Source organism: Arabidopsis lyrata, assembly GCF_000004255.2.
Source record: "Arabidopsis lyrata subsp. lyrata unplaced genomic scaffold ARALYscaffold_6, whole genome shotgun sequence".
Classification (NCBI taxonomy): Eukaryota; Viridiplantae; Streptophyta; class Magnoliopsida; order Brassicales; family Brassicaceae; genus Arabidopsis; species Arabidopsis lyrata.
The window spans coordinates 13,757,412-13,784,134 of NW_003302550.1; the positions used below are offsets into that span (position 1 = coordinate 13,757,412).

Below are 26,723 nucleotides of genomic sequence, written 5' to 3' on the forward strand. Positions count from 1 at the left end.
TAACTTTTTTCCTACAACAACAATTCAAGGGTTATTTGGCCAGTAATGATCATAGGAATAGTACAAGCTATATAAGTAATAAACACACTTTTATGTGTTATTTGAGTAACTCACCCTACACTTTTGTGTGGAAGTCATGAAAGTAGACAGCTAACTCAAGTATGCATTATTCTATAACAATGCAATAAAGATGCTAGTCTCTTTTTTCTGTGTTTTGTTTCAATCTCCGACATAAATATTAATGAAAAGATGCTATTCAAAACAGCTAAAGTCACTAATCCTCTTGATTTTTTTTAAAGGAAGTGTGTTTAATGAAGCATGACTCTGGGCTATATAAGATTAGTTTCTTTAGTACTCCCTCTGTTTCAAAATATAAGGCGTTTTGGAAATACTTTTTTGTTGTTGTAAACCACATTACGGATGGACTCCATAACCGTGGCCCATGTCCATGTTCTAGAAGGCCCATGTCTATCTTCTAGAAGATTCGCCCAATGACGGTTTATGTTAGTCTTAGTGGGCTTTGGCTTTAGGGTTTCCTAGTCCAATTGGGATTTGTCTCCCTTATTGTGTATATATATAAGTTGTAACCTCATTCATTAATAAGAGAATACACGAGATTCATAACACGTTATCAGCACGATAGCCTCTAAATCCCTTAGCTAAAGATCTGACACATAAACTCTAATCTCACGATCTCTCTATCTCCATCAAACCCCTAAAACGCAAAGAAATCTGCCTTGGAACTTCAAAGAGGTCTTTCTCTCAAATCGAAGCCCTCGCCGAGACGAATCCATCAGTGCAAACGGCTTGTCGATCTGACCACCGACGCGCCCTCACGCACAGATACAGTGTGCGCCGATTTGTTTTGAAAACCCTAGCTCGTCCGTCCGTTTGCTTTCTCCTTTGCTCGGCGATTCCTTCCAAGGACCATACGCTCGTGACAAGTTGATAACCGAGGTCTTTAGCTCCCGGTTCTAGTCCGTACAACCCCATAAGGTGAAAGGTAACATCAAAACCCTAAAGCTAAAGAACCAACAATCGAACTTGAAAGTTAAGCAAAGAGAAACTCTAAAAACGAACCTTGCTAGATAAGCGATTGTTATTTCCTTGGATGATCCGATTGCTTGACTCGTTTAAGTTTCTAGAAAAGTTATTATTGCTTAATCTCAAACTCGCAAACTCGAAAACACTTAGCCATGGCCGAAACTTTTAAAACCCTAAATCGAATTGGAAACCTAAAACCCTAAAATATAATCGATTGATTGAGGTTGTTTAGGTTGTTAGATTGATTGTTTCTTTGATTGATTACATGCATAAGTTGTTAGAAACCCTAAAACTAAAATCGCATGAACCCTAGAAACCTTAGAAAAGATAATCCTATTGTAAATCTTAAAACCCTAAAATCCTAATTAAAATAGGAAAATCTTAAATCCTATTGTAAATAGGAAAATCCTTAATTCTATTCAAAATAGAAAATTTCCAAATCCTAAATAAAATAGGAAATCTTAAAAATCTAAAATCATAAGTGAAATAGGAAAATTAATCCTAGAGTAAAGAGGAAAGTAAATCCTAAAAGGAAAAGGAAAAGTTAATCCTAATTAAAAGAGGAAATCTAATCCTAAGCAAAAGAAGAAATCTAATCCTAAGCAAAAGAGGAAAGTCAAATCCCTAAGTAAATCGATTCATGGTTCGGTCTCAAATACCGCATGACACTAACAATTACATGATTTTGACTCAAAACTTTTCCTTGTAGATGTTGAATTACAACTTGTATTTTACTGTCCCAAATCTCTTAGGAGATAATTATTTAAAATGGGCAATGGATACTAAGATTATCCTAAAAGTCAAAAGGACTTGGTGAATGTATCTAATAAGGCAATAATGCCAAGAGAGAAAGATAGATACAAGGCAATATTAGCCACCATCTTATTGAGAGTCTCATAATCCAGGACTATAAGTCCGTGGATGAGTCTATTGCTAGATGAACAAATTAATGACTTACTGATAAAAACAGTGAATTACGACCTCATAGATTAACCCCATTACCTGATGCCAATAAGGCCGCAGAGGATAAGAAAGAATCCAAAGAATCTAACCACGTCTAAAGTAATAGACCACACGGCAGTAGCCATAGTGGATGGAAAGGACGTGGTTGTGGCCACTATAACTTATCCGGCCGTGGGAACCACTATAACCGTGGATGTAGACCCAATTCCGGCCGTGTTCGAGGGCGAGGACGATGTGGTATTTCCAAACCACAACACTCGACCAAATGAGTATGCCATAGATGTGGAATGGGGAACCATTGGGCTAAGATATGTAGGACTTCCAAACATCGTTGTGACCTCTATCAAGAGAGTGTGAAAAGGAAGAATCCTAAAGCCCATTTGGTATATAAAAATGGTGAACATGATCAAGATGATCTAATAGAGTATGAGACTTCTGATTGCCTAAAAGAATCAAGTTGATAAATCTGAGTTCGACATCAAAACCTCTATGTTTTCTTTGTATTTTATGTTTTCATTGATTGTTATTTCCTTGAATTTATTTTATATTATTTTATGTTTAAAACATGATTCTTGTCCATATAAGAAATGGCCGAGGACAAGAACATATTTGTGGTGGATAGTGGAGCCACACAAAAGATAAGAGATATTTTCCTAAATCTCATAATGAAAAAATGCCAATATTAGCACTATAGCGGGTATAACAAATCTTATTGAGGGCTACGGCCAAGCCCATATTCTATTACCAAATGGCACACATCTTGAACTAAGCGATGCCTTATATTCACCCAGTTTCAAAGAAATAAGATTGAATGGTTTCCATATTGAAACAAAGGGTGAAGGGAACAAAGAATTCCTAAATATAATTGAGATCACCAAAGGACATAAGAAAGTCCTAGAGACTATACCCGCATTATCCACTAGTCTCTACTATGCTAAAATCAATATGATAGAAGCTAATATGGCAATGAAAGAGTCCAACGAAAAGTTCACTTTATGGCATGACCGGCTTGGCCATCCGGGTCATAGTATGATGCGTAAGCTTATGATAAATTCAAAGGGGCACACCCTAAAAAAGAAAAGAGTTATCCCTAAGAATCTCACGTGTGAAGCATGTTCACAAGGAAACTCATTATAAGGCCATCACCGGCAAAGATAAATAAAGAGACATTAAATTTTCTGGAAAGGATACAAGGGGATATATGTGGACCAATACACCCACCATGTGGGACAATTAGATATTTCATGGTCCTCATTGATGCATAGACAAGATAGTCGCATGGTTTGGTCTTAAATACCGCATGGACTAGTCTAAAATCGATTGCATGATTCGGTCTTAAATACCGCATGGCCCAGATCATAAGACTGAGAGCCCACTTTCCAGATTTTCCGCTTAAGACTATACGTCTAGATAATGCCGGTGAATTCATGTCCCAAGCGTTTAATGACTATTGTATGTCCATGGGGGTAAGTGTGGAACATCCCGTGGCACATTTACATACTTAGAACGGATTAGCGGAATCCTTCATTAAACGAATTTAATTGACAGCTCGACCATTACTCATGAGGTCGAAGCTTCCAGTAGCCGCTTGGGGACATGCTGTTTTGCATGCATCAGAGCTTATACGCATAAGGCCATCTAGTGAACATAAATATTCGCCATCCCAATTATTAACGGGTCATGAGCCAGACATATCCCATCTAAAGACATTCGGGTGTGCCGTATATGTACCGATTGCTCCACCACATAGAACAAAGATGGGACCTCAAAGGAGGATGGGAATATATGTTGGATTTGATTCTCCCACCATTATTAAGTATCTAGAGCCAACTACGGGTGATCTATTTAAGGCTAGATACGCGGATTGTCATTTTAATGAATCCGAATTTCCTACTTTAGGTGGAGAGACAAACAAGCTGGTCAAAGAAATATCATGGAATCAAACATCCTTAAATTGGCAAGATCCTTGGACTCTGATGTGTGATTCAGAGGTCCATAAGATAATAAATTTGCAAAAGCTAGCTAATGAATTGCCAGATTCCTTTGATGACCCAAAGAGAGTTATAAAAGCGTACATACCAGCTTGTAATGCACCAGTACGTATTGATGTTCACAAGGAACACAATCAAGTTGTTACAGAGTCTAGACAACGTAAGAAACGTGGTAGACCAATAAGTTCCAATGATAAAAACCCTCGGAAATTAAATAAAGGTGCAATAGGAATCCGAGGTTACTAAGGAAACCATCCTAGACATGGAGATAAGGCCGGCCGGCTCTAAGGTACATGTACCATATAATGTAGCTTGGGACGCCAAGCTGCAAAGTATTAAAGGTCCTGACCATACACTACAAGAAAACACGACATTTGCGACCCCCATATTGGTTGCAAAACGGTCGCAAAATAGGGTTTTGCGACTCTTTCACGACTAACTAAGATAGTCGCTAAAAAACGGTCGCAAAATTTTCCAGTCCCAAGATAGTCGCTAATTTGCGACTCTTTTCCAACATAAATTGTAGCGTCGCATATTAACGACTAATCTGTGACGGGTTAATGTCGTTGTATATTTCCGACTAAAGAGCGACTAACGTAAGTTAGCAACTAGTTTGCGACTTGTTCGGTTCAAACGAAAGAGTTCTTGGATCGAATATTTAGTCCCACATTAGTCGCAAACGATATATCTTTTAGTACCAATTTGGTCGCAAAAGAGTCTTAATTGTTTGCGACCAATTTAAGACTCTCATTGTTGTGTAGCAAAAGAGTCTTCTATTAGTAACCATTTTGATACTAGATTTGGAGTTTCTTGTAATAATGTGTAGTCACACATTGGTCACATTTGTTAATTAGTTTGGTCACATATTGGTTACACGTTAATAATCCCAAACCTGCAAATTCGCTTTCAAATGCAAATAATCCCAAACCTGCAATACTTCATTCAAATGCAAATAATCCATCATTCAAAAACACTAATAAAAACCATCCTAACAAAGTATTATAGAGTACAAAAACATAAGCAAATAAAAGACTAGTTTACAAGTTTACATAATATCATACCAAGTCTTATACTAATATCGTAAGTGATGCCTAAGTCTAAAAACAAAATAAAACTAATATAGATAGAGTCAAATTTCTTGAAGTGAGCTAGCTTAAAAGAGTAAAAACAATCAACTTTCAGTGGTGAAGGAAAGTGACGAACTTCTTGAAGCCTTACTTGCAGCGTTCTCTTGTTCCTCTGCCAATGTTCAAGTTGATTAAGGTCTCCAAGAACTGCATCAGTTATGGTTGGAGAGATGAGATGATTAAGGTCTCCAACTGTACAAAACAAAAAAGCTTATTACCAAAGTGAAGACAATCAAGAGCTGATCAAGCAATACATCAAAACTGTTGAATAATCTTAGTCATTTAAGAGACAGAACCATTCATGAAGCATACAATATTAGACCTCTTTAGGAAGAAAATTTTATATTAATTCTGTGTGACATGTGTGTTCCTTATACAATGCATATCTAGTGAAGTCACAATCTCTTTCAGCTAAATGACTTTGAGCTGATTCTAATTCCTAACTTTTACGAATGCATAAAAAAGCAAAAGAACTTACTTTTGTATATCCTGACACAACCCAATGAATATCTGCAGGCCAACCACATAACCAAGTAAGAAACAATGACTTAGTGCATCTTTTGTTAATTAAGTAAACAAACTACTGGAAGGTCCAAAGTCACTAATTATTAAAAGAAAATTTGCTTTAGCCTTCTGGACCATCCTTCCTTTGGTCTCGATGTTAACACACCCATGTTTTAAACACATAACAAAGATGACCCAAATTCTTGAAATTATGATTTGACGAGTAGATAAACGTTGATGATAAGAAAAGATATTTTACTTACTCTTTCAGAGACCATAGTATAATTGTGATTGCTGAATTCACTGAAGATTAGGTTATACATGTTTAAGTGATGGTAAGAGTCTTTAGATGAAACTGAATCAACCATATTCAGCTCATAATATCTAGTTACTTGCTCCAAAACTATACCTATGATGGCAACATAAAAATTGAAATGAACCAGATTTAGCTCTAGTTCATGCTCCATATTCACATTTATATCAACCTCTCTAAGATTTCATCAGCCGTAACAATACATACTCAAAATACGTTCTCATTGGATCAAAACCAGAAACAAAATGCATACTTAAAGGATTCAATTTTAAGAGTTGAAAGAAGAGTAATTACCCCATTGGCAATAACGACCTCGGTGACCACAGGGACAAGAGAGAAGTAAGTCAACCAAGCCTCTCTCGTAAGCCTCATCCGGTAGGCAAACACGGCGGTGAAAAACGGCGTCGAAGCACCAATCGCTTGGTTAAACGAAACAGGAAGAAAGAAAAGAGAGATGTTTCCAAAGACCACCGACATACAAAAAACGAGACTTAGATCTGAGATCTTAAAGAACTGACCACGGGATCGAATCGTCTACATCGGCACCATCTTCAACCAAGCAATGGCGACGTAGATGAGTAGCAAACAAGCTGTCATGTGACACTTTTGGAACGATTCGGCTCCTGAGGCGGCGGTTGATGCTCCGGATTTGGAGGAGGCGGCGGTTGATGATGGGGATTCTGGTACATTGGTTGTGAAGCTTGAGCCGCAGGTTGTGGCTGACGGAGAGGTCGTTGTTGAGACGATGAGAATGAAGCGAAAGAGAAGAAGAGAAGGAATCGATTCAGGGAGAGAGAGATTGAAACCCTAGATCGAGAGAGAAGAAGAAGAATCGCAGAGTTAGAGAGAAAAAACCCTAGATCGAGAGAGAAAGAAGATCGAGAGAGAATGAAGAAAGTGAAAAGTCGAGTGTGTGTTGCCTAGTAATTAACGAAAAGAGTCGCTCTTTAGTCGCAAAACAATCGCAACATCAATTATTTGGGGGGAAAATTAAGCGCCCAAATACTTAGGGAAAATTTCATAAGATTTAACAAAAGTTGCAAAACAGTTGCAATATTCGTCGGAAAATGGTCACAAAACTTGTCGTAATTTAGTCACAATAAAGGTACAGGTCACAATAATGTCACACAATAGTCGCAAACTGTGACTAAGTTGAGACAGACAATAAAAAGTCACAACACAAAAAATTCAAAATCTATGGATTTGATTCATTATATTGATAGAAATCACTCATAAACACTCACTTTAGTAGCATAGAATACATGTATAAGTGTTAGGTTGGTCAAACATGGCTTTCTCAACATATTTTATAAATTTTACAAAATTCTCTATCATGTTCATAAAGTAACATGATGAGTTCATATGGATTTAGAACTTTTGAATGTTTGGATTGTAAACATTGAATTTCAAGAGGTTGGTTGAGTCTTTTTTTTACTAACTTCAATAAAATCAAAGTAGTAACATATAAGAAAACATGTAAACAAACTTCAATTTACAAATTTTGAATTGAAAATATCGAGCGTTGGTAATCAGTAGCAAAATAGTCGCTAATCTCAGGTGCTAGACGCGAAAGGGTCACAAAATAGTTAGCAAAATTTCTTAAAATATAACAAACATCGCAAAAGTCGCAAAACCGTTGCAATATTCGTCGGCAAATAGTCACAAAACCTGTCGTAATTTAGTCACAATATAGGTACAATCGCGAAAATGTCACAAACTAGTCGTAAAGTGTGACTAAGTTGAGACAGATAATGAGTAGTCACTATAGAAAAATACAAAATTTTTGGATTTGATTCACTATGCTGATAGAAATCACTAGTAAACACTCACTTTAGTAGCATAGAGTACATATATAAGTGTTAGGTTGATCAAACCTGGCCTTCTTAACTTATTTTAGAAATTTTACAAAGTTCCCTATTATGTTCATAAAGAGACATGCTTAGTTATATATGGATTTGGAACTTTTGAATGTATGGATTGTAAACATTGAATTTCAAGAGGTTGGTTAAGTCTTTTCTAACTAACTTCAATAAAATCAAAGTAGTAATATATTAGAAAACATGTAAACAAACCTCAATTTACAAATTTCGAATTGAAAATATCGAGTGTTGGTAATATGTAGCAAAATAGTCACTAATCTCAGGTGCTAGACGCGAAAGGGTCACAACATCAGTCGTACAATGGTCACACAATATGTCGGATTATGGTCACAAACCTCAAATCTGATATTTCGAATGTTTAATATCGAGAGTTGTTAATATGTAACAAAGTGGTCGCTAAATCTCAGATAAATGTGATCGATTATCTTTGTTCGTCGCAAATATGTTGCAAAATTTGCGACCGTTTTGTGACCTTTAGACAAATTGTAAAAAAAAGAGTTATATAGATAACAAGTCGCTAAGTGGTCTCAAAGTGCGACCTTGTTGCGACCAATAATATTGAATCGGTAAACGGTCGGATAGTAGTCGCTTAATTGAGACTTTTGTCCGACTACTTATTTCCGTCGCTAATAAGCGACCAGTTTCCATCTGTTTCGTTTGTAGTTGTTTAACAGTCGCAAAACAGACACAAAGTAGTCGCGCTTTTTTGCGACCATAAAAATAGTCACAACAAAGAGTCCCAAATTGCAGGTTTTCTTGTAGTGATAATAAATCTCAAATCGATTCTATCATGTTTGGAACATAATGGAACATATAAGAAATGTCGACATAAGATGATTTTGCATGCAAGGTAGCACTTGAATTTATGAATATAAATGAGGATCTGGAGCCCACGTCTATACTAGAGTGCACTCAAAGACTTGATTGATTAAATGGTACAAGACCATAAAACGTGGAGCTAAGAATCATTAAGAAAAGGAATGAGTTTGGTCTGACCTTAAGGACACCATTCGATGTAAAAACCAGTAGGACACAAATGGGTCTTTGTGAAGAAGAGAAATGAGAATAATGAAATCGTGAGATATAACTATATAAGGCACGGCTTATAGCACAAGGATTCTCACAAAGACCGGGGATAGATTATGAAGAAACATACTCCCCTGTGGTGGATGCTAAGTCTGGCTATATAAAGGAAAAGATTTGATTTGCGGCTAATGGATGTAATGCCTGCATATTTATATAAGTCCACTGGATAATATATATGAGATTACCAGAGGGTATTGAGCTCAAAGATAAGAAAGATTCTCGAGAATATCACTGCATAAGGCTGGACAAATCCTTTCATGGACTTAGACCAAATGGGCGTATGGAATGTTATAAATGATACCATTAGTCCATGTATTTTCATAAAGAGGTTTGCAAACAAAGGATTTGTAATCATAGCAGTGTATATGAATAATTTAAACCTCTGGGTAATCGACCAAACAGTTGAGTATATCTAAAAGAAAGACCTAGGCAATAATTAAGTTCTGTTTGAGATTACAACCTGAGTACATGAATAATGGAATCCTTGTGCATCAAAAGGCATATACTAAAAAGTACTCAAGGATATTTAATAAGGACCAGGCCCGCCCATTGACCAGGCCCAATGGTGGTGAGAAGCCTTGGATTGGATAGTGATCCATTTGGTCCAAAGAAGGACGAGGAAGAAGTTCTCGGTCCTGAAGTGCCATACCTCAGTGTCATAGGAGCGTTAATGTATTTGGCTAGCCACACTAGACCAGACATATGTTTTGCCGTGAACCTCCTTTGTCTAAATTTAGTTCATGATCAACCCAAAGGCACTGGAAAGGTTTGAAGGAAGGTTTGGTTAAATTTTAAAGTTTATTCTTCCTACTCTGTTTATTTGGATTTATTCTATACTGATCTAACCAAAAAAGGTCTAGTTTGCCTTGGTTTAGTTTGTTTTGCTGATGCAGGTAAGATCAGATTATGGCATGGTCAATAAATAGGAACTACGTGTGGCTTGATCCCTTCCAAGGGTACGTAGGCAGCCTTCTTCAAGGCGCAGCTACTACAACATCAAAGACCATCATATGTGAAGACAACGTAGCCATGTATCGCTCAGCTCAAGGACGGCTACATCAAGGGAGATCGGACAAAGCACATTTTACCTAAGTTCTTCTTCACGCATGACCTACAAAAGGATGGTGAAGTTCAAGTGGTGCAAGTTCGTTCAAGCAACAACTCAGCCGATCTCTTCACTAAAGCACTACCGACAACAACATTAAGGAAGCTCACACATCAAATTGGAATGCGGAGACTTAAGGACTTGCAGGGATGACCAAAACAGGGGGAGTAATGCGTGCTGTACTCTTTTTCCTTCACCGTGGTTTTGTCCCAATGGGTTTTCCTAGTAAGGTTTTAATGAGGCAGCATCTCCAAGCGCATTACAAAGATCCTTTGGCATCTACACGGTTATGTCATCCAAGGGGGAGTGTTGTAAACCACATTACGGATGGACTCCATAACCGTGGCCCATGTCCATGTTCTAGAAGGCCCATGTCTATCTTCTAGAAGATTCGCCCAATGACGGTTTATGTTAGTCTTAGTGGGCTTTGGGCTTTAGGGTTTCCTAGTCCAATTGGGATTTGTCTCCCTTATTGTGTATATATATAAGTTGTAACCTCATTCATTAATAAGAGAATACACGAGATTCATAACATTTGTTTCAAAATATAAATCGTTTTCAAGTTTCTATGCGAGTTATATATTACTTTAATATTTTATGATTATTTTTATTATGCAGTCTCTTTACTTTTACTATATCGTTGCCTGCCTCTGTCCCCCTGTACTATATCGTTTCAACTCGGTTCCCCCTGTACTTTTACCCTATACCTATTTCCCCTATACACAAGATATTCTTCACAATTCCACCCATTTTTATAAAATTCTACCTAATTCCCCAAAATCAATTAAGCTCCTTAAATGCGTTTTAAGATCACTAAATCGCGTTTTAAAATTGATTTTCTCTGATCAAACCGGTAATCGACCTAGATTTACTAACCCAAATTGAACCTTCTGTTTCAGAAAGAGGGTTCGATTTTTCTCTTAAAACCCTAACAAAATTGGGCAAATCTTCTTCTCCACCCCGACACCTACGAAGACATCGATTGTCTTCTTCTCCGACTCAGACTGTCGAAATCCTCCGACTGAGACCGTTGAGCAAGAGCTAAAATTTGGGGAAGGAGATGGAACAAGAGATGAACAAGAAGATCAATGAGATCGTTGAGCAAGAGCTAAAATTTGCAAAAGAGAATATGAAGAAGTCTCATTCGGAGGAGGCTATGTCGGAGGAGTCTTTGACGGTCTCAGTCGGAGAAGAAGAAGCGAGTGTCAGGGTGGAGAAGATACTTTTCCCCAAATTGATTTTGTTAGGGTTTAATGCAAAAATCGAACCCTCTTTATCAATTAGAAGGTTCAATTCGGGTTATGAGATCTGGGTCGATTACCGGTTTAATCAATTTTAAAACGCGATTTAGTGATTTTAAAACGTATTTAAGGAGCTTAATTGATTTTGGGAAATAAAGTAGAATTTTATAAAAATGGGTGGAATTATGAAGAATATCATGTGTATAGGGGGAAATAGGTAGAGAGTAAAAGTACAAGGGGAACCGAGTTGAAATGATATAGTACAGGGGGACAGAGGCAGGCAGCCCTATTTTGAAACAGAGAGTGTAATTTTTTTTGTCTGAACTAGAATTCAAACACAGTTTTTAAAAAATATCTTGCGGCGTAGCGTAGGTTTTAATCTAGTAAGATGTGAAACGAATACAACTCTATAAACTCAACAAATTTGTAATAAACGGTTATAAGTGAAAATATATGAAAATGAAAAGATACAAAAGATAGACGCAACTTTTCAAAGTCTTTTTATTAGGCCTGGGCATTTTCTCCGAAACCCGAAAACCCGACCCGACCCGACCCAAAAAAAGAGGTTCGGGTACGGTTTCGGTTAGACTCTATAAACCGAACGGATAATATGATTGATTTGCAGCGGGTTTGGTTTCGGTTCGGGTGTAAACCGAAACCCGATCGGTTAACCGGCCATTTATTGTATACACATATATATATATAAGGATATGTGTAGTTAAGAGGAGTAATCATATATTCATAAACCCAAAAATATCGAGACTTGAGAGCACATATCTCCTATTTCCGATATTCTCTCCGATTTTCTAGATTGCTTTTGCCGTTTCCACTTCTCCACTCCATTGATTCGTTTCTCATCTTAAAGCCTATATAAACCCCAAATTGGCAAACTGGAAACCCTAAATCCCCTAAACGATTCACGAGAAAGAGCTGCTAAACCTACTCTATCAGCTTCTTCGACAAATCAATCGTCGTTTTGTGTTTCTCCTTTCTCGTATTCTCTTATTCAAACTTTGTAATTCTATCATTTCTGTGTTTAATTTATTTTGTATTTCAGTTTCTTATGCATCTTAGATTGATAGAGCTTTGTAATTATGTCATTTATTGGTTTCAGTTTCTTATGTTTAACAATAGGTTTGTGAATTGTGAATTTGTGTGAATGTGAAGTTGTGTAATTGTGAAGTATGTAGCCGTAGGAATCTGTAGTATGTAGCCGTAGGAATCTGTTCCATTTTCTCGATTATGTTTCTCACTTATCAATCAACGTAGATGCATCATTTTTATTGAGAATTTGAGATTTTCGTTTTGTTTAGTTTCATTAGTCTCATTTGAAATTGTTTAACTTTTTGATTTTTGAGACTGAGCTTGAATTTAACTTTTACTTGTGATATTCTTTTGATTATTAAGTTGTTATCTTATTCTTTAACATGCTTTTTATCTCTACAGATCCTTCGACATTGGGATTTTGTAGCTTCTGGATGAAGACTCATTAAGCTTGTATGGAAGTGAAGTGATTCTGGATTGATTTTCTTTTTTTCTCTCTAAACTCTTAGCTCTTATGCTCTCTCCCTCTTTGGTACTTTGCATTCTGGTTTTTGGATGTTGGGATTGTTTCTAGGTTGTTTTTCTTTTTTACTCTAAACTCCTTATTCTCTCTTTGTTTGGATTTGAATTCTGGTTGTTCTAATACTCTTATGCTATGCATTTCTTCTTTAGTTTTGAATTGATTTTTGAATTCTATTTCTGTTATTTGTTCTTAAATGTTCGGGTATTTCGGGTTTTGTATGGTTTACTCGGGTTAGTCTGGTTTAAAAACCGACCCGAACCGACCCGAATTGTGTTTCAGTTCTACATCGGGTTCTATATCAAAATTGAAAACCGACCCGAAACCGATTGAACCCGAACCGAAACCGATCCGAAAACCAGTCGGTTCTTAATCGGTTCCTAAACATCCTAACCCAAATTACCCGAAAACCGAATTACCCGACCCGAACCGACCCGAAAACCCGAATGCCCACCCTACTTTTTATGATTATTATAAACGGTTATATGTGAAGAGATATAACGATACAACGGAAAATGTTGATAAAAATACAACTCTTTAAAGCATTATTACGGTTAGAAGTAAAAATAAATTAAGAGATGAACCTATGCAACATTCTAAAATATTTGTAGGATCACTAAAACTTGTTATATAAAAAAAATACATAATGAATAATTATGGTAAAGAAACATTATTTCTTAACACAGTTTTTGGGATTTATGGTTAGAAGTGATAAAGTATGTAGATGAAAGACGCGACATTCTAATTAAAAAGATGCAACATTTTGAAGCCTTTTTTTATGGATTGTTATTATGAGAGATTATAAGTAGTAAGGTGAAAAGAATGGATTTGAAGATTTTAATTTATTAGTTTATGCATTGTGATAATTAATGAAATTTTTTTTACGAGTTATCTTAATTGTGTTGAGTCTTGGGCGGAAGAAACTGAACAATAAAGTGAAGTTTTCTGAAGACAGCCGGTGGTCTTGAAGTTTAAAGTGAGAAAATGCTGAATAAATCTATTAGAAGTCTTCCTTTTGAGATCTTGAAGTTCAAGTAATTTTGTTCTTTTTCCCACAAATATATATGATGCCAACAATCAACAACACGAACCACAATATTTCCAAGATTCATTGTAGTTTACTCGTCACATATCTTCATTATGTGGTTGACGTGAACTACAAGTAATTTTCACCTTATAGATTTTCACATATCCATTTATCATCACAATATAATGGACGCTAAAGCTGGTTTAAGTGAATGATATGATGCTAAAAACACAGGAAGAATAAAAATGAATGAAAAAAAAAAAAAAAATGATGAACAAGAGAATAAAAAGGAAAGAAAATAGAACCAAAGTATTAAAGTGCACATATAACTTCCAACTAAAGACATGTATAAATAGATTTTTGTTAACATTCTCTCATGTTATTTTTTTTTCTGTCATTTCGTTATGCTCTTTGACATTGTGTCTCTGTTTCTGGTATTCTACGAATCACGGTCGTAAAAGAATCTCATGATTTAGTTTTGAAAATGTGAATTTCTATCACCCTATTTATTTTTAATTTTTTCTCGTGATCTAGAAGGGTTTGTCAATTAGCCTTTTTAATTCAGGCGAAGTTCTTTCTGGAGATAATAAGGTCACCTGGAAGCCGTTAAAGGTAAGATCCACCATTATTTGTGTATCTTTGATTGAAGTTGTGTTTGTTGATGGGAAAAAATTGAGGAAATTAAAATCTGGGGGATTAAGTTCAACCTAATTCATGTCATATTTAGATTGGTTATTACTAAAAATAAGAAATTTAAAGAAGGTTTACTCTGTTTTATCATTTAGCGATTAGCCTTTCGGGATTTGTGCTTTTTTGCCATTAAAAGTTTCATATTTTAAATTATTTTGACATTTTAATTTTTATGAGAAAGTTTGAAATTGCGTAATTAATGACAATAATGTGCCTTATTACACTATCAAATAGTGTAAGATGTTTTGTAAAAATTTTATTCTATCCTTAAGTATTTAACATCCTTATTTTATTGAAAGTACATTTGAAATATAGATATTTCGTATGTGTCTGAAAGAAAGCAAAATTTCAAGATAAATCAGATTTGACAAAATAGAAATTTAATGTATATATTAGAAGTCCACCTATAAAAAACCATGTTGCGAGAAAAAAATAAAAGCATTCCGATCCACACAGTTAAATAAAATTTTTTTGTAAAACCGTCTAAATTTTTTATTTGTTAATATACATGTCAAAAAAAAAATAGCATGTTATTGTTAAATGAAAGATGAAATGATACAATTATTTGCGCCAATTTTTTATATCCACGTAAAGTCGTAAATATATTTCCGATCTAAAATTTATCAAAATAAAAGATTTGTAATTATTTAGTAAAAATTAAATTAGGAAAGGGGTTACGAATCCTAAGCCCCATTTTGACTTGATAAAACAAAATAATTTCAATAGTAATCTAAAACAAACTAGGAAATCAATCCCCTATTCCTAGTAATCAGCTTGAATATAGTTACATACACACTGTGTGACTGACTTTTTCCATTTACTTCTTCTCTGCATATAATCTAAAAACATCATCAAAAGCATTTTTCATTTCCTCTCAAACCAAAGAACAAAAAATGGACGTTGAATCTTCATCTCCATCGTCACATGCTCTTATTAAGAAGGAGAAAGGAGGATGGAGAGCTATCAAGTACATTATTGGTTGGTTTTTACTTTCTTATTTTATGTTTTTTTTTTGGGTTTAATCTTATGAAATTGTGTTTTAAGTAAAAAAAAAAAATTAATTCGGTTTTGTGAAGCCAATGAGTCGTTTGAGAAGCTGGCGTCGATGAGCTTGATTGGGAATTTATCGGTGTATCTCACGACAAAATACAATCTTGGTGGTGTTTTCTTGGTGAACGTCATCAACATCTGGTTTGGTTCTTGCAACGTTCTTACTCTCGCAGGTGCTTTTGTCTCCGATGCTTACCTCGGAAGATTTTGGACTCTTCTCCTCGGTTCCATTGCCTCCTTTATCGTAATTTTCCCTTCCTTTATCGTAGTTTTCAACATCGGAAATTCGGAAGCAGAAACCAAAAGTGTGTTTCAGTATTTAATAGTTCCGTGTTGGTCAAGGCCAATGAGTCCTTAACAAATATCGTTGTGGTTTTCTCTTGGCCATTATAGACGGTTTAAATGGCAAGAGTACCCGCTTTATACAAACTAAAGAAAGAAACAATCCGAAAGCAGAGAGTATTTAATTGAACTTCTTTTTTTCTTCTTGGATATAGGGAATGGGAATAATTGCTCTAACCGCGGCTCTCCCGCGATTAAGACCTGAGGCTTGCATCGATCCATCGAATTGTTCAAACCAGCCCGCGAAATGGCAGCTTGGGGTTCTATTCTCCGGTCTAGGTTTACTAGCCATTGGTGCAGGAGGAATAAGACCATGCAATATCGCATTTGGAGCTGATCAATTCGATACAAGCACTAAAAAAGGCAAAGCCCAGCTTGAAACATTCTTTAACTGGTGGTACTTCTCCTTCACGGTGGCTCTAGTCATTGCATTGACAGGTGTCGTCTATATACAAACTAACATCAGTTGGGTCATTGGTTTCGTGATCCCCACGGCTTGTCTTGCACTCTCCATCACCACCTTCCTCATTGGTCAGCATACTTACATATGTGCAAAACCTGAGGGCAGTGTGTTCGCAGACATAGTTAAGGTTGTTGCCGCGGCTTGTAAGAAACGTAAGTTGAAATCTGGATCAGATATAATGTTCTACATAGGCCCTTCTAATGATGGATCACCCACCACTTTGGTCCGAGACAAACAAAGGTTTGTGTAGTTAACTTACATTAGATTCTTTAGTTGCTTTATCTTTTGCATATATCATCAATAGCATGTTTTATCTTCTAAATGAATCTAAAATTATATTTAATATATAAAATAATTTGTTAATTTGCATCTTGTAAAATTGATTTTTTTTTCCTAAATCAATCCACAATTTTTCAGTATGAAATATGAGTGTAATCAGTAAAGTCTCTAATTAAGTTTGTTTTCTTTTGATGTTTCGGTGTGACAGGTTAAGGTTTTTTGACAAAGCATCGGTGGTAACTAATCCGAACGAGTTAAACGAAGAAGGTAATGCGAAGTACAAATGGAGATTATGTAGTGTGCAGCAGGTGAAAAACCTCAAGTGTGTGACCGCAATTTTACCAGTTTGGGTCACGGGAATCGCGTGTTTCATACTGACTGACCAACAAAACATATACGGGATCCTTCAAGCAATGCAGATGGATAAAACGTTCGGACGACATAATTTCCAAGTCCCAGCAGGATGGATGAATCTCGTCTCTATGATCACTCTCGCGATTTGGATCTCACTTTACGAGTGCGTTATCATACCAATAGTGAAACAAATCACAGGACGGAAAAAACGGTTGACGATGAAACAAAGAATTGAGATAGGTATTGCTTTTTATTTTCTTTTTTGTTCAAAGATTTACAAGATAGGTATATTGTTGATATTTAGTTTTCTAACAACATTTGTATTAGGTATCGTAATGGGAATCGCTTGTATGATTGTCGCGGCTTTCCAAGAGAAGAAGCGAAGAGCCTCCGCTCTAAAGAATGGCTCATTCGTATCGCCCATTTCTATTGTAATGCTCCTTCCTCAGTTTGCTCTTGCGGGTTTAACCGAAGCGTTTTCCGCGGTGGCTCTTATGGAGTTTCTGACGGTTAGGATGCCTGAGCATATGAGAGCAGTTGCTGGAGCAATCTTCTTCTTGAGCTCGTCGATTGCGAGTTACATATGCACGCTTCTAATAAATGTGATTGATGCCGTGACACGCAAGGAAGGGAAATCTTGGTTAGGAGACAAAGATTTGAACAAGAACAGGCTTGAGAACTACTTTTTCATAATAGCCGGCATTCAAGTCGCGAATCTGCTCTATTTTAAGTTCTATGCTTCAAGGTTTGCCACTGATAACAAAAAAGGACACTAGAGATTTTTAGATAAGACTTCGGAGGTTATGATCAGTTTCTTTTTTCTATAAACTATTTCTTGTGTACTGGGACTTATTTTCCATAAGAAAATCAGATTTTCAAATGGGTTTTGAGATGCTGTTTCATGTAAATTTTTGTTTATTGATTTGATGATTTTATAATTTCATCGAAATTTTTTGATGTTAGTCGAAACATTTAGTTATTGTTGGTTTTGTAATTCTATTAAACTAGCTCTCGTATTACTGAATATAATCATTTGTATTCATAAAAACACAACTCTCAGATATAATGATATTCATTAAATGTTTTAAAACTGTTAAAATAAAATAAGATTTAACCTCTATTTTAATATAACGAAGTATTATATGAAAATTTGAACTTCTTAAATCACCCAGTTCTACTAAAATAAGTAAATCACAGCCACAAGTCGACAACAAATCCACAATTTAAGTTTAAGAATCTCACTAATACTCATCCGATCAGAACTATAATGGGCCTACTATTATCTCAAGACTTCTCAATAATACACCGGATTTGACTTTCCAAAAGAAACACGGTGGTCAGGAAAACATATCAAAAATGAAAATAGCATGGGCATAAAGAACTAACGACAGATGAGCGCGAGAAAAAAAAAAATCTCAATACCGTCGGAAACTATGGTCGAAATGTTTGCTACGATATTAGCGTCTAAATTTCATCGAAAATAATATCGGAAAAATCTTCAATTTATAAAAAGTATTAGAAAAAATCTCCAACTTTGAATTCGGTAAAATATTTAATAAACTTTTATTGACCTTTTCCTTTTAATTCAGGAGCTTTACTAGTTCGCTACTTGGGACTGCCTCTGATGACTAAGAGGATGACACTTTCTGACTGTCTTCCGTTACTTGAAAAAATCAGAGCACGTATCAACTCATGGAAGAATAAATTTTTGTCGTTTGCGGGGAGATTGCAGTTATTACGCTCAGTGATCGCAAGTCTAACAAACTTTTGGATCGCTGCATTCCGTTTGCCTTCTGCTTGTGTCAAAGAGCTCGAAAAAATTTGTGCTGCATTTTTGTGGTCTGGTCAGTCTCTCAATTCTCGGAAAAATAAGGTTATGTGGAAGGATGTTTGTAAGCCAAAGGATGAAGGTGGTTTGGGGCTAAAATATGTTGTTGAGATGAATAAGGTCAGTTGTTTTAAGCTCATATGGCGGATCGTTTCAGGTTCAAAATCACTTTGGGTAAACTGGATACAAAGAGAGCTTATTCGGTCTAGCTCCTTCTGGTCCGTCAAAGACACCACTTCCTTGGGTTCATGGATGTGGAGGAAGTTGCTTAAGTACAGAGCGCAGGCGAAGGAGTTTCACTCAATGGAGATAAAAAGTGGGCTCCAAACATCGTTTTGGTATGATCATTGGTGCCCTCTAGGTCGGTTACATGATACTCTTGGTGATAGAGGTTTCATCGATTTTGGGATCTCCTCGGAAGTAACAGTGGCTGCAGCTCTTCAAAATCACAGAACAAGGCATCATCGTGTGGACTTTCTAAATCGGGTAGAGCTGGAACTTGAACGAATTCGAAACAGGGGACATTGTTCTGAACCGGACGTATCCTTGTGGAGGAGACCAGATAACAAGTTCAAAGCTCGGTTTACCACCTCAGAAACATGGCAACAAATTCGAACTGCAGGTCAAAAAATAAGTTGGGTTAAGAGTGTTTGGTTCTCGGATTCTATCCCGAAACACTCTTTCCTGACATGGCTTGCGGTAAAAAACAGACTGTCCACTGGTGAGTGTATGGTCTCTTGGAATATGGGAGTGAACCCATCATGTGTTTTTTGTCAAGCACCGATAGAGACTCAGGAGCACATTTTCTTTTCATGTGCTTTCTCTTCACGGATCTGGGAGGGGCTGGCAAGTCGACTTCTTCAAAGAAGGTTCACCAACAGTTTCTCCGGGATCATATCTCTCCTATCAGATTCATCGATCAAAGGTACCCTTGGCTTCATTATACGCATTCTTTTCCAAGCAACTGTTCATACACTTTGGTTGGAAAGAAACAAACGTAGACATGGAGAATCACCAAGTGCTGCAGACCAAATAATCAAGTTTATTGATCGCATAATTCGCAACAGAATCTCTTCAATCCGTCTCTTGGATCCTCGCAAACTCGAAGATGGACTCCGTTTATGGTTTGAATCTAGGACCTAGTGTTCTTAGTTTTATACTTATAATTCTTTCAAAACAATATTCGATTTAAGGTTGCATTCATTGTACAAAAGACTTTTTTGGTTGAATAAATTTAACATTCATTCAAAAAAAAAAAAAACTTTTATTGACCTCTAAATTAAATGGAAATTTTTTGTTAACTTCTCATTTTAATCGAAAAATTTGGTTGATTTTAACGAACTAATCACGTCTTAAGTTGACTAATAGAATAAATTAACAGGAATAAGTTTCTGTAAAACCATAAAATAACGTCATTTTGATTAAAAAAATAAACTACAACCAGGGTCTAGGCGACTTGAACTCGTAACTTGTCATTAAGATTTTCATTTTAGATGAATTTGATGGAGGAATTTGAATGGATGCTAAAGATCAATTATTCCCGGCCCATTCCCTATCAAAGGGAACATTTCAGAAAAATTAGTCCTCTTTATATTTTGTTAACCGAGAGGAAATATGCACTAAAAATCATGTGTTTTGATGATTTACATATTTTGACATTCTAATTGGTTTTACTATGCAGACTTTTTTATTGTCATAGAGGTTATAGAGTTACTTTTTGGGGGGGCCAACAATTCCATGTTAAATTTAACTAGACTAGGATTCCTATGCTAATTATTTAAAAATGTTTATAAAATTTGCAATACAAAAAATAAATCTATTAAAACAAAATCCAAAATTTATGCTATCGTTTTTTTGTAGAATATAAAGTTGCTTATTAAGCAAAAATATTTTAAAATCTACTTTTTTAATATTTACATGTGTTTCATCTGTTTTACTTGATTTGGTTGTTCAATAATATCTCTCATATCATTCAAACATTTCAAAAGAAAAACCCATCGTTAATAAATGTACCAAATAGTGTTTGTATAGTAACGTGTATAATGACGATTGACTCATGTTGATCTTTAGTGTCTATACATTTTTAGCCTCCAATAATTTTTGATATTTTCTGGAGTAGCATGATACATGCATACAATAATAAAATATGCATTTTTATAAACAAGAAAATGAACTTAATGGAGTCGTGATTCTTATATAGGTCTAAAACTAAAAGACTATGTCACTCTAACGAGGTCTCTTCCTAAATCTGGAAAAAAAACCAACTTTGACAAAAAAAAAATCTGGGAAAAATAGAGCTGGTGGTGAGTGGTGACAATTATTTTATAATTTTTTTATAATAAGATAAAATTAAAATTAAAACAATTAATATATTAAAAGAGGGTCCATTCGATCTTATTGTACACCGCGCCGGACAGAATTTACTCGATTCCACGTGCGAATCCGGGACCACTAGTGTAAGTAAAGCTTATGGACACGTGGCAAGCATCGGGTGCTCTTCTCTAATAGTATGTTAAATCTAAACCGATCATTTTTGTGTAGTGTGAGAACATCGTACCAACCTGTCTGCTGTTTGGGAATTCCTATTTGTGTCTATCGAAGCGGTTTTTGATCTTCTCTGATTTATGTGAATTCGAATGATAATTTTATTCTTTTTTGTATGGTAAGACTAAATTTCTGATTATTTATTGAATGTATCACGTGAAGAAATCGAATCCCATTTGATGTGCAAGTTTTCTTGTTTTTGTGTTTTGTTTCTAGATATAGATACATTTTAGGTTTAGCTTTTTAACTAATTACACTATCAGTATTCTTAAAATTTCTTCATTCAGTACTATACTATCTAGTCCTTGAATACAATGACTAAACCAAGTCTAAGACTAAACCAACAACAACCAATATGGCTAAACCAACTAATATATTTTAGTAACTATAAATTCTAGCTACATTCTCTGAACACATTCTTTAATTATAGATTTGATTATTGATCATATACATTCTACATTTGGCAAACCTATTAGGTTCTTAATCTGGAACGCCTCGTAACTTATGTACTCAACATTTATATTACACGACATGTATATTATAAGAATGTCCATTTTCTTTAAAAAATTTTGCCAAAATGGTCAAAGAAAATACTTTTTTTGTAACGAAATGTCCATTTAGCAGAGAGACGTAAATAAGAATGTCCGTTTTCACCATGTTAGTATAATTAAAAGGTATATATATTTATAATTATGATATTTTGGCTGTCGTAGAACAAGAATTTCAGTACATTTTAAATATTTAACTTCAAAGACAAAGTTTACTGGATTCCAATTGTATAGTGCTATCTTCAACTTTACACCTCTCTTTTTACAGATATAAATTTACCACTTTTGAACATACCAGAGTGATGCATATGTGGAAAAGAAAAAAAGTTAATGATCAAACACTATACATGTTTTGGTGATATTTTTAAAATTTAATATTTTGAAAATTATTGCTAAAGATTGTGTTTATCTTTATAACTTATATTTGTACTGTAAAATATCATTTGACCATGACTCATGACTATTGACAAATAAGATAAAATGTAGAATCCATAACATAATTGTAATCTCCATGATTAAAGTGAAAGCTAATTAGTTTGCATAGTCCTAGACTCATAACTATAGGTTAGACGAAACTTTCTGATGCCCAACTTATCTTAATAGTAAGTCAAGGTTTTCTCCTAATTTCTTATACTAAAATCGTAGTAAGAAAATTCTTATAACATCAATCAATAGTGCATTGAAATAAAAATAGAATCAATAATTTACAAGGTGGCTAGCTCTTATAGTCCAATGCTAAAGCGACCTCGAAAGTCAAAACAGTGAATCCATATTCAGAACAATAGTAAGCATTTAATGAGAGGATGTCAGATGACTTCGCTCATCAAATTTTGGGACTACAAGACCTAACAACGACCAATCTATTCTATTTTCAATTTATATTATCTGAAATGAATTAAGAGAGCATACAAAAACAATTTGTATGGTCAAACATATCAGGGTTATGTTTTTATGTTTGTTTTCTTTTTAACTATGAGATGGTGAGTTTATTAGTAATAGTATATATCACAATGACTTACCATAAAGTAATCATACGAGACACAACATCATACTAATACTAATACACAAGTATATTAGCATCTATGTATTTGGTCTTTAAAATATGATCTTGATTCATATCTAAATCATTGGGCATATACAAAATGTTTCCTAAAACCTCAACCATCATCGCATGGAAAGAAATGATTAATATATGATCTAAACTCTAACAAAGTTATATTTAAAGATGCTTTCACTGATAAATCATAAAACATATATGGCCACATAATACACACGAGCCCTAAGTGTATCAACTATCAAGAATCAACATCGAATCATCTTTCAAAGGTTAAAATTACAAACAAAATAAACCTCCAAGAACATAATGGATCAAACACTTCAGCGTAAATAATCGTAGTTTATCTTATTCAAAAACAATTAGTACAGAAACAAAAGCATCAGTGGATAATGTAAAAGAAGATATTACATAAAAAACTTAGATAAAGCAAATAAGAGACAAAACATATAGTAAAAAGGGGAAATTATATAAATATGATCATACTGTTGCACCCGAGTAATTAGCCATCAAAGACTGACCTTGTTGTGGCTGCTGCTGCTGCTGTTGTTGCTGAAGTGGTAGAGGCGGCTGCGTTTGCGGTTTCTGTCTATTGACTCTCTTCCTCTTCTTCTCATAGCTAACACCACGAGCTTTGGCTTGGAAGTCTCTGACTTCACGGAGGAATAACCTGACGGCGCGTGAGCCAAATGGGTTAGCTTCAGGAGGGCCACCGTTCTCCTCATAGGCGGCGCGGAGGCGGCCGATGAGAGCGTCGAGTGAGCCCCAAGCTTGCCGGAGAGGGCAAGGACATGGAGCAGGAGGGTTAGGGAGGCCGAAGAAGGCACAGTTCTGGTGGTGAACCTTTGTTTTTCCGAACTGGTCGAGGTAGCGGAGGAACTCGAGCACGTGTGCGCCGCTACACGACGGGAGAGAGAGCGGAGGACGGTGGTTCCGGAGGTATTGACAGAAAGTGTTCCAGTCACGGCGTTTCTGGTTCTCGTACCGGCTTGAAGAAGGTGGTGTTAATTGTGTTGAGGAATTAGGGTTCTTGTTTGGTTGGTGAGAGATCAAATCCATGGTTTTTTTCCTTGTTATTGATTTTGGAAAAGTAGAAGAAGATGGAATCTTGATTTAGGGTTCTTTTTTTCTTCTAATCAAAGAAAGATTAGGGTTCTTTTTTTTTGTAGATCGTGAGCTAAGATCAATAATTGAAGCAAATAGAGAGAAAAAAAAGTGAGAAAGAGAGAGAGACTTAGCTGGTTGTGATGATGAGATTGATACTATAAAAGGTATAGATTCATCTTTTTCAGAACAAATCTAACAAACACTTGTGAGCAGAAATGGTGAGGCAAAGAGAGAGAGAGAAGTGAAGTTTAATTTCTGCTTATAGAAGATGAGAGAAAGGGATAATATAAGTGGAAGAGATCTTTTTTTATCCTTTTTATTATTTTCTAGCTTTTCTACTTTGGGAGATGATGGAGAGACAATACACAAAAACACACTTGTCAAGACTCAAGAGTGTATAGTGGCTTCAAGAGAGGAGAGAGAGAAGAGAAGAGGACTCAGTGTTACACAGCGTAGAAAAGGGTAATTTCATAGTTGTAGAGAGAGAGAGAGTGTGTGTGTGACCAATGGGTAAAGTGGGGAACTTGAAGTTGAACATTGACATGACATGAGGAGGGAAGAGTCTGTCTTCCTTGTCTGCAATTTGCAGCGACAATTTTCATTTTTAAAAATTTTTATTACAAATTTTGATTACTTTATTTACTTTATTTTTCGCATTATTCTTTTTTTTTTTTTTTTGTGTGGTTAAGAGATTGCATTATTCTTGTTTTCTTACTTCACTTTAATTTTTACTTTGAAAACGACCTGATTAACATATAAATATCTATCTTATCTTTTTTCCGGAAATCATGGGTTATATAACTAGGATTACACTACTTTTAAACACAAACGTTTCTTGTGATAAACGGTGGATTATGACAATACCTCTTTGTTGACTATATAAGAGCACATAGGCTTTCAAGTTTTGTAAATCAACATGTGTTCAATATTGACTATCGAGTATATATTGATGCGTTAGTGTCCGTGCCCCAAAAATTAAATTCGTTCTAAGAGATGATTTTATTTGCTATAAGTATACGGCTTTGTCTCAATGGTAAAGGCTGCCAATTGAGCAGCATGTAGACATCGTGTTGATTTTGGCAATAACTCCCGAGTCTCCGACTATACTTTTAGCACCAAGCTATTTTTAGCATCGATCGTAAACAAATACTTCATGAAGAATAAATTTCAAACCACATTATTATTTATTTTTATTTTTTGTCAAAAACATGCATCAAAACTAACAAGGGTTCTAATTTAACGGTAACACAACGACGACATTACGATCATATACATTTGTCTAAAAAAACATTTATTTGAAGATAGGGAATTTATAGTAAATAGCCATGGATTCAGAAAGAATTAAGAAACTAACCATGGGCAAATAATGTGTGTCTGAAAAACAAATAAAATTACCTAAAACCCTTTGTTCTTTTTTCTTTCGTTTTCTCTCTTTCACCATCAACGATTTCTTCTTGTTTCTTTATTTCTTTCTTTCATTCACCATCAACAATGGAAGCTCTAATTTAATCTACCACTATCATCATCACTCTCCGCATTCTTCTCATTCTCGAGACGGAAGAATGGCGACCACAATAAAATCACTGTTACTATATATTTGCGACCACGACACCACCATCACCACTCGCGATGAACACCACCACCGCTTCCTCCAAAACCATCATCACCTCCGCCATAACCACCTTTCTCACAGTGACCACTACCATTGTATACATAGGATCTGTCAAAGATCTCTTATTTTCTATATTTTGGTCGTGGTTGTAGTGGTAATCGACAGTTGAAAAGGAATAGATTTTGTAAAATTTCATGTTATTTTGTAATATTAATCGATAATTTTTTTGTTTGACACACTATTATAATATATATCATGTTATTATTCTGTTTCGCACGGTTTCTTTTCAAAAATATGATATTTGTTTATATAACATGTTATTTTTGCAAAATATACGTTATAAAATATCATTTTTTGATAAATATCGTGCTATTTTAACATGTTTCACACGATTTGTTGAAATTTTTCAAATCTATTACTTTTTCTCCGCATAAGCGTGCTCTTTGGTTCAACTTTTCAAATGAAATGATATTTGTTTATATAACATTCTATCTTTGCAAATTATACGTTATAAAATATCACTTTTTTGATAAATGTCGTGTTATTTTAAAATGTTTCACGCGATTTGTTGAAATTTCTTAAATCTATTACTTTTTCTCAGCATAAGTTTGTTTTTGGTTCAACTTGCAAGGACATTTTTATCTTTTATTGTGCCCTCATATGGTTATTTACCCATAAAAAAACTGACAATGGCTAGTTAATTTTGACTCAAAATTTGGCTAATTTGTAATATTACCCTTGAAGATAAATAGTTTGAAATGTTCATACAATTGCTATTATTTATTTTTTCAAAAACTCTTGCGTTTGATATTGAATATATAACACTGAAGGATAAAAACAGGTTTTTCTTGATGAATGTCGATGCTTTCAAACTATTTATGAAAAAATACTTTGAATTGTCGATAAGAAATATAGATATTCAAGTTCCCCACTTTACCCACTTTGAATTGTCGATAAGAAATATAGATGCACCAGTTTTTGCATGTATAGGATTAGAGATCGAAGAT

The 26,723-nt window shown here is 35.1% G+C and overlaps 3 protein-coding genes and 1 long non-coding RNA gene across 4 annotated transcripts; 1 reads left to right on the plus strand and 3 right to left on the minus strand.

The window, feature by feature from the left end:
• Positions 1 to 4,939: 4,939 nt before the first annotated feature.
• LOC110227879 lies at positions 4,940 to 5,708 on the minus strand. Its single transcript, XR_002331536.1, has 2 exons — positions 5,604 to 5,708; positions 4,940 to 5,317 (listed from the first exon to the last, which is right to left on the minus strand). It is a non-coding gene; the product is annotated as an uncharacterized LOC110227879 (long non-coding RNA).
• A 9,664-nt stretch (positions 5,709 to 15,372) lies between these two features.
• On the plus strand, positions 15,373 to 17,913 carry LOC9308381 (protein NRT1/ PTR FAMILY 2.8). The gene is made up of 5 exons (XM_002872266.2): positions 15,373 to 15,513; positions 15,612 to 15,829; positions 16,083 to 16,630; positions 16,878 to 17,263; positions 17,351 to 17,913. The coding sequence occupies exons 1-5, from the start codon at positions 15,429 to 15,431 to the stop codon at positions 17,797 to 17,799; spliced, it is 1,686 nt and encodes a 561-aa protein (XP_002872312.1). The 5' UTR covers positions 15,373 to 15,428; the 3' UTR covers positions 17,800 to 17,913.
• Positions 17,914 to 23,319: 5,406 nt separating this feature from the next.
• On the minus strand, positions 23,320 to 24,424 carry LOC9308382 (protein LIGHT-DEPENDENT SHORT HYPOCOTYLS 1). The gene has a single exon (XM_002874380.2). The coding sequence runs from the start codon at positions 24,054 to 24,056 to the stop codon at positions 23,478 to 23,480; it is 579 nt and encodes a 192-aa protein (XP_002874426.1). The 5' UTR covers positions 24,057 to 24,424; the 3' UTR covers positions 23,320 to 23,477.
• Positions 24,425 to 24,497: 73 nt separating this feature from the next.
• Positions 24,498 to 25,810, minus strand: LOC110227372. Its single transcript, XM_021021459.1, has 2 exons — positions 25,772 to 25,810; positions 24,498 to 24,693 (listed from the first exon to the last, which is right to left on the minus strand). The coding sequence occupies exons 1-2, from the start codon at positions 25,808 to 25,810 to the stop codon at positions 24,511 to 24,513; spliced, it is 222 nt and encodes a 73-aa protein (XP_020877118.1). The 3' UTR covers positions 24,498 to 24,510.
• Between the last annotated feature and the right edge of the window lie 913 nt (positions 25,811 to 26,723).

Bases quoted from the DNA above. Each gene is read 5' to 3' on its own strand.
- LOC9308382 (XM_002874380.2), bottom strand. From the start codon at position 24,056: ATGGATTTGATCTCTCACCAACCAAACAAGAACCCTAATTCCTCAACA.
- LOC110227372 (XM_021021459.1), bottom strand. From the start codon at position 25,810: ATGGTAGTGGTCACTGTGAGAAAGGTGGTTATGGCGGAG. The intron at 24,694-25,771 runs GTGATGATGGTT...TGAAAATTGTCG, and splicing joins GAAAGGTGGTTATGGCGGAG to CTGCAAATTGCAGACAAGGA.
- LOC9308381 (XM_002872266.2), top strand. From the start codon at position 15,429: ATGGACGTTGAATCTTCATCTCCATCGTCACATGCTCTTATTAAGAAG. The intron at 15,514-15,611 runs GTTGGTTTTTAC...GGTTTTGTGAAG, and splicing joins AGCTATCAAGTACATTATTG to CCAATGAGTCGTTTGAGAAG. The intron at 15,830-16,082 runs GTAATTTTCCCT...TCTTGGATATAG, and splicing joins GTTCCATTGCCTCCTTTATC to GGAATGGGAATAATTGCTCT.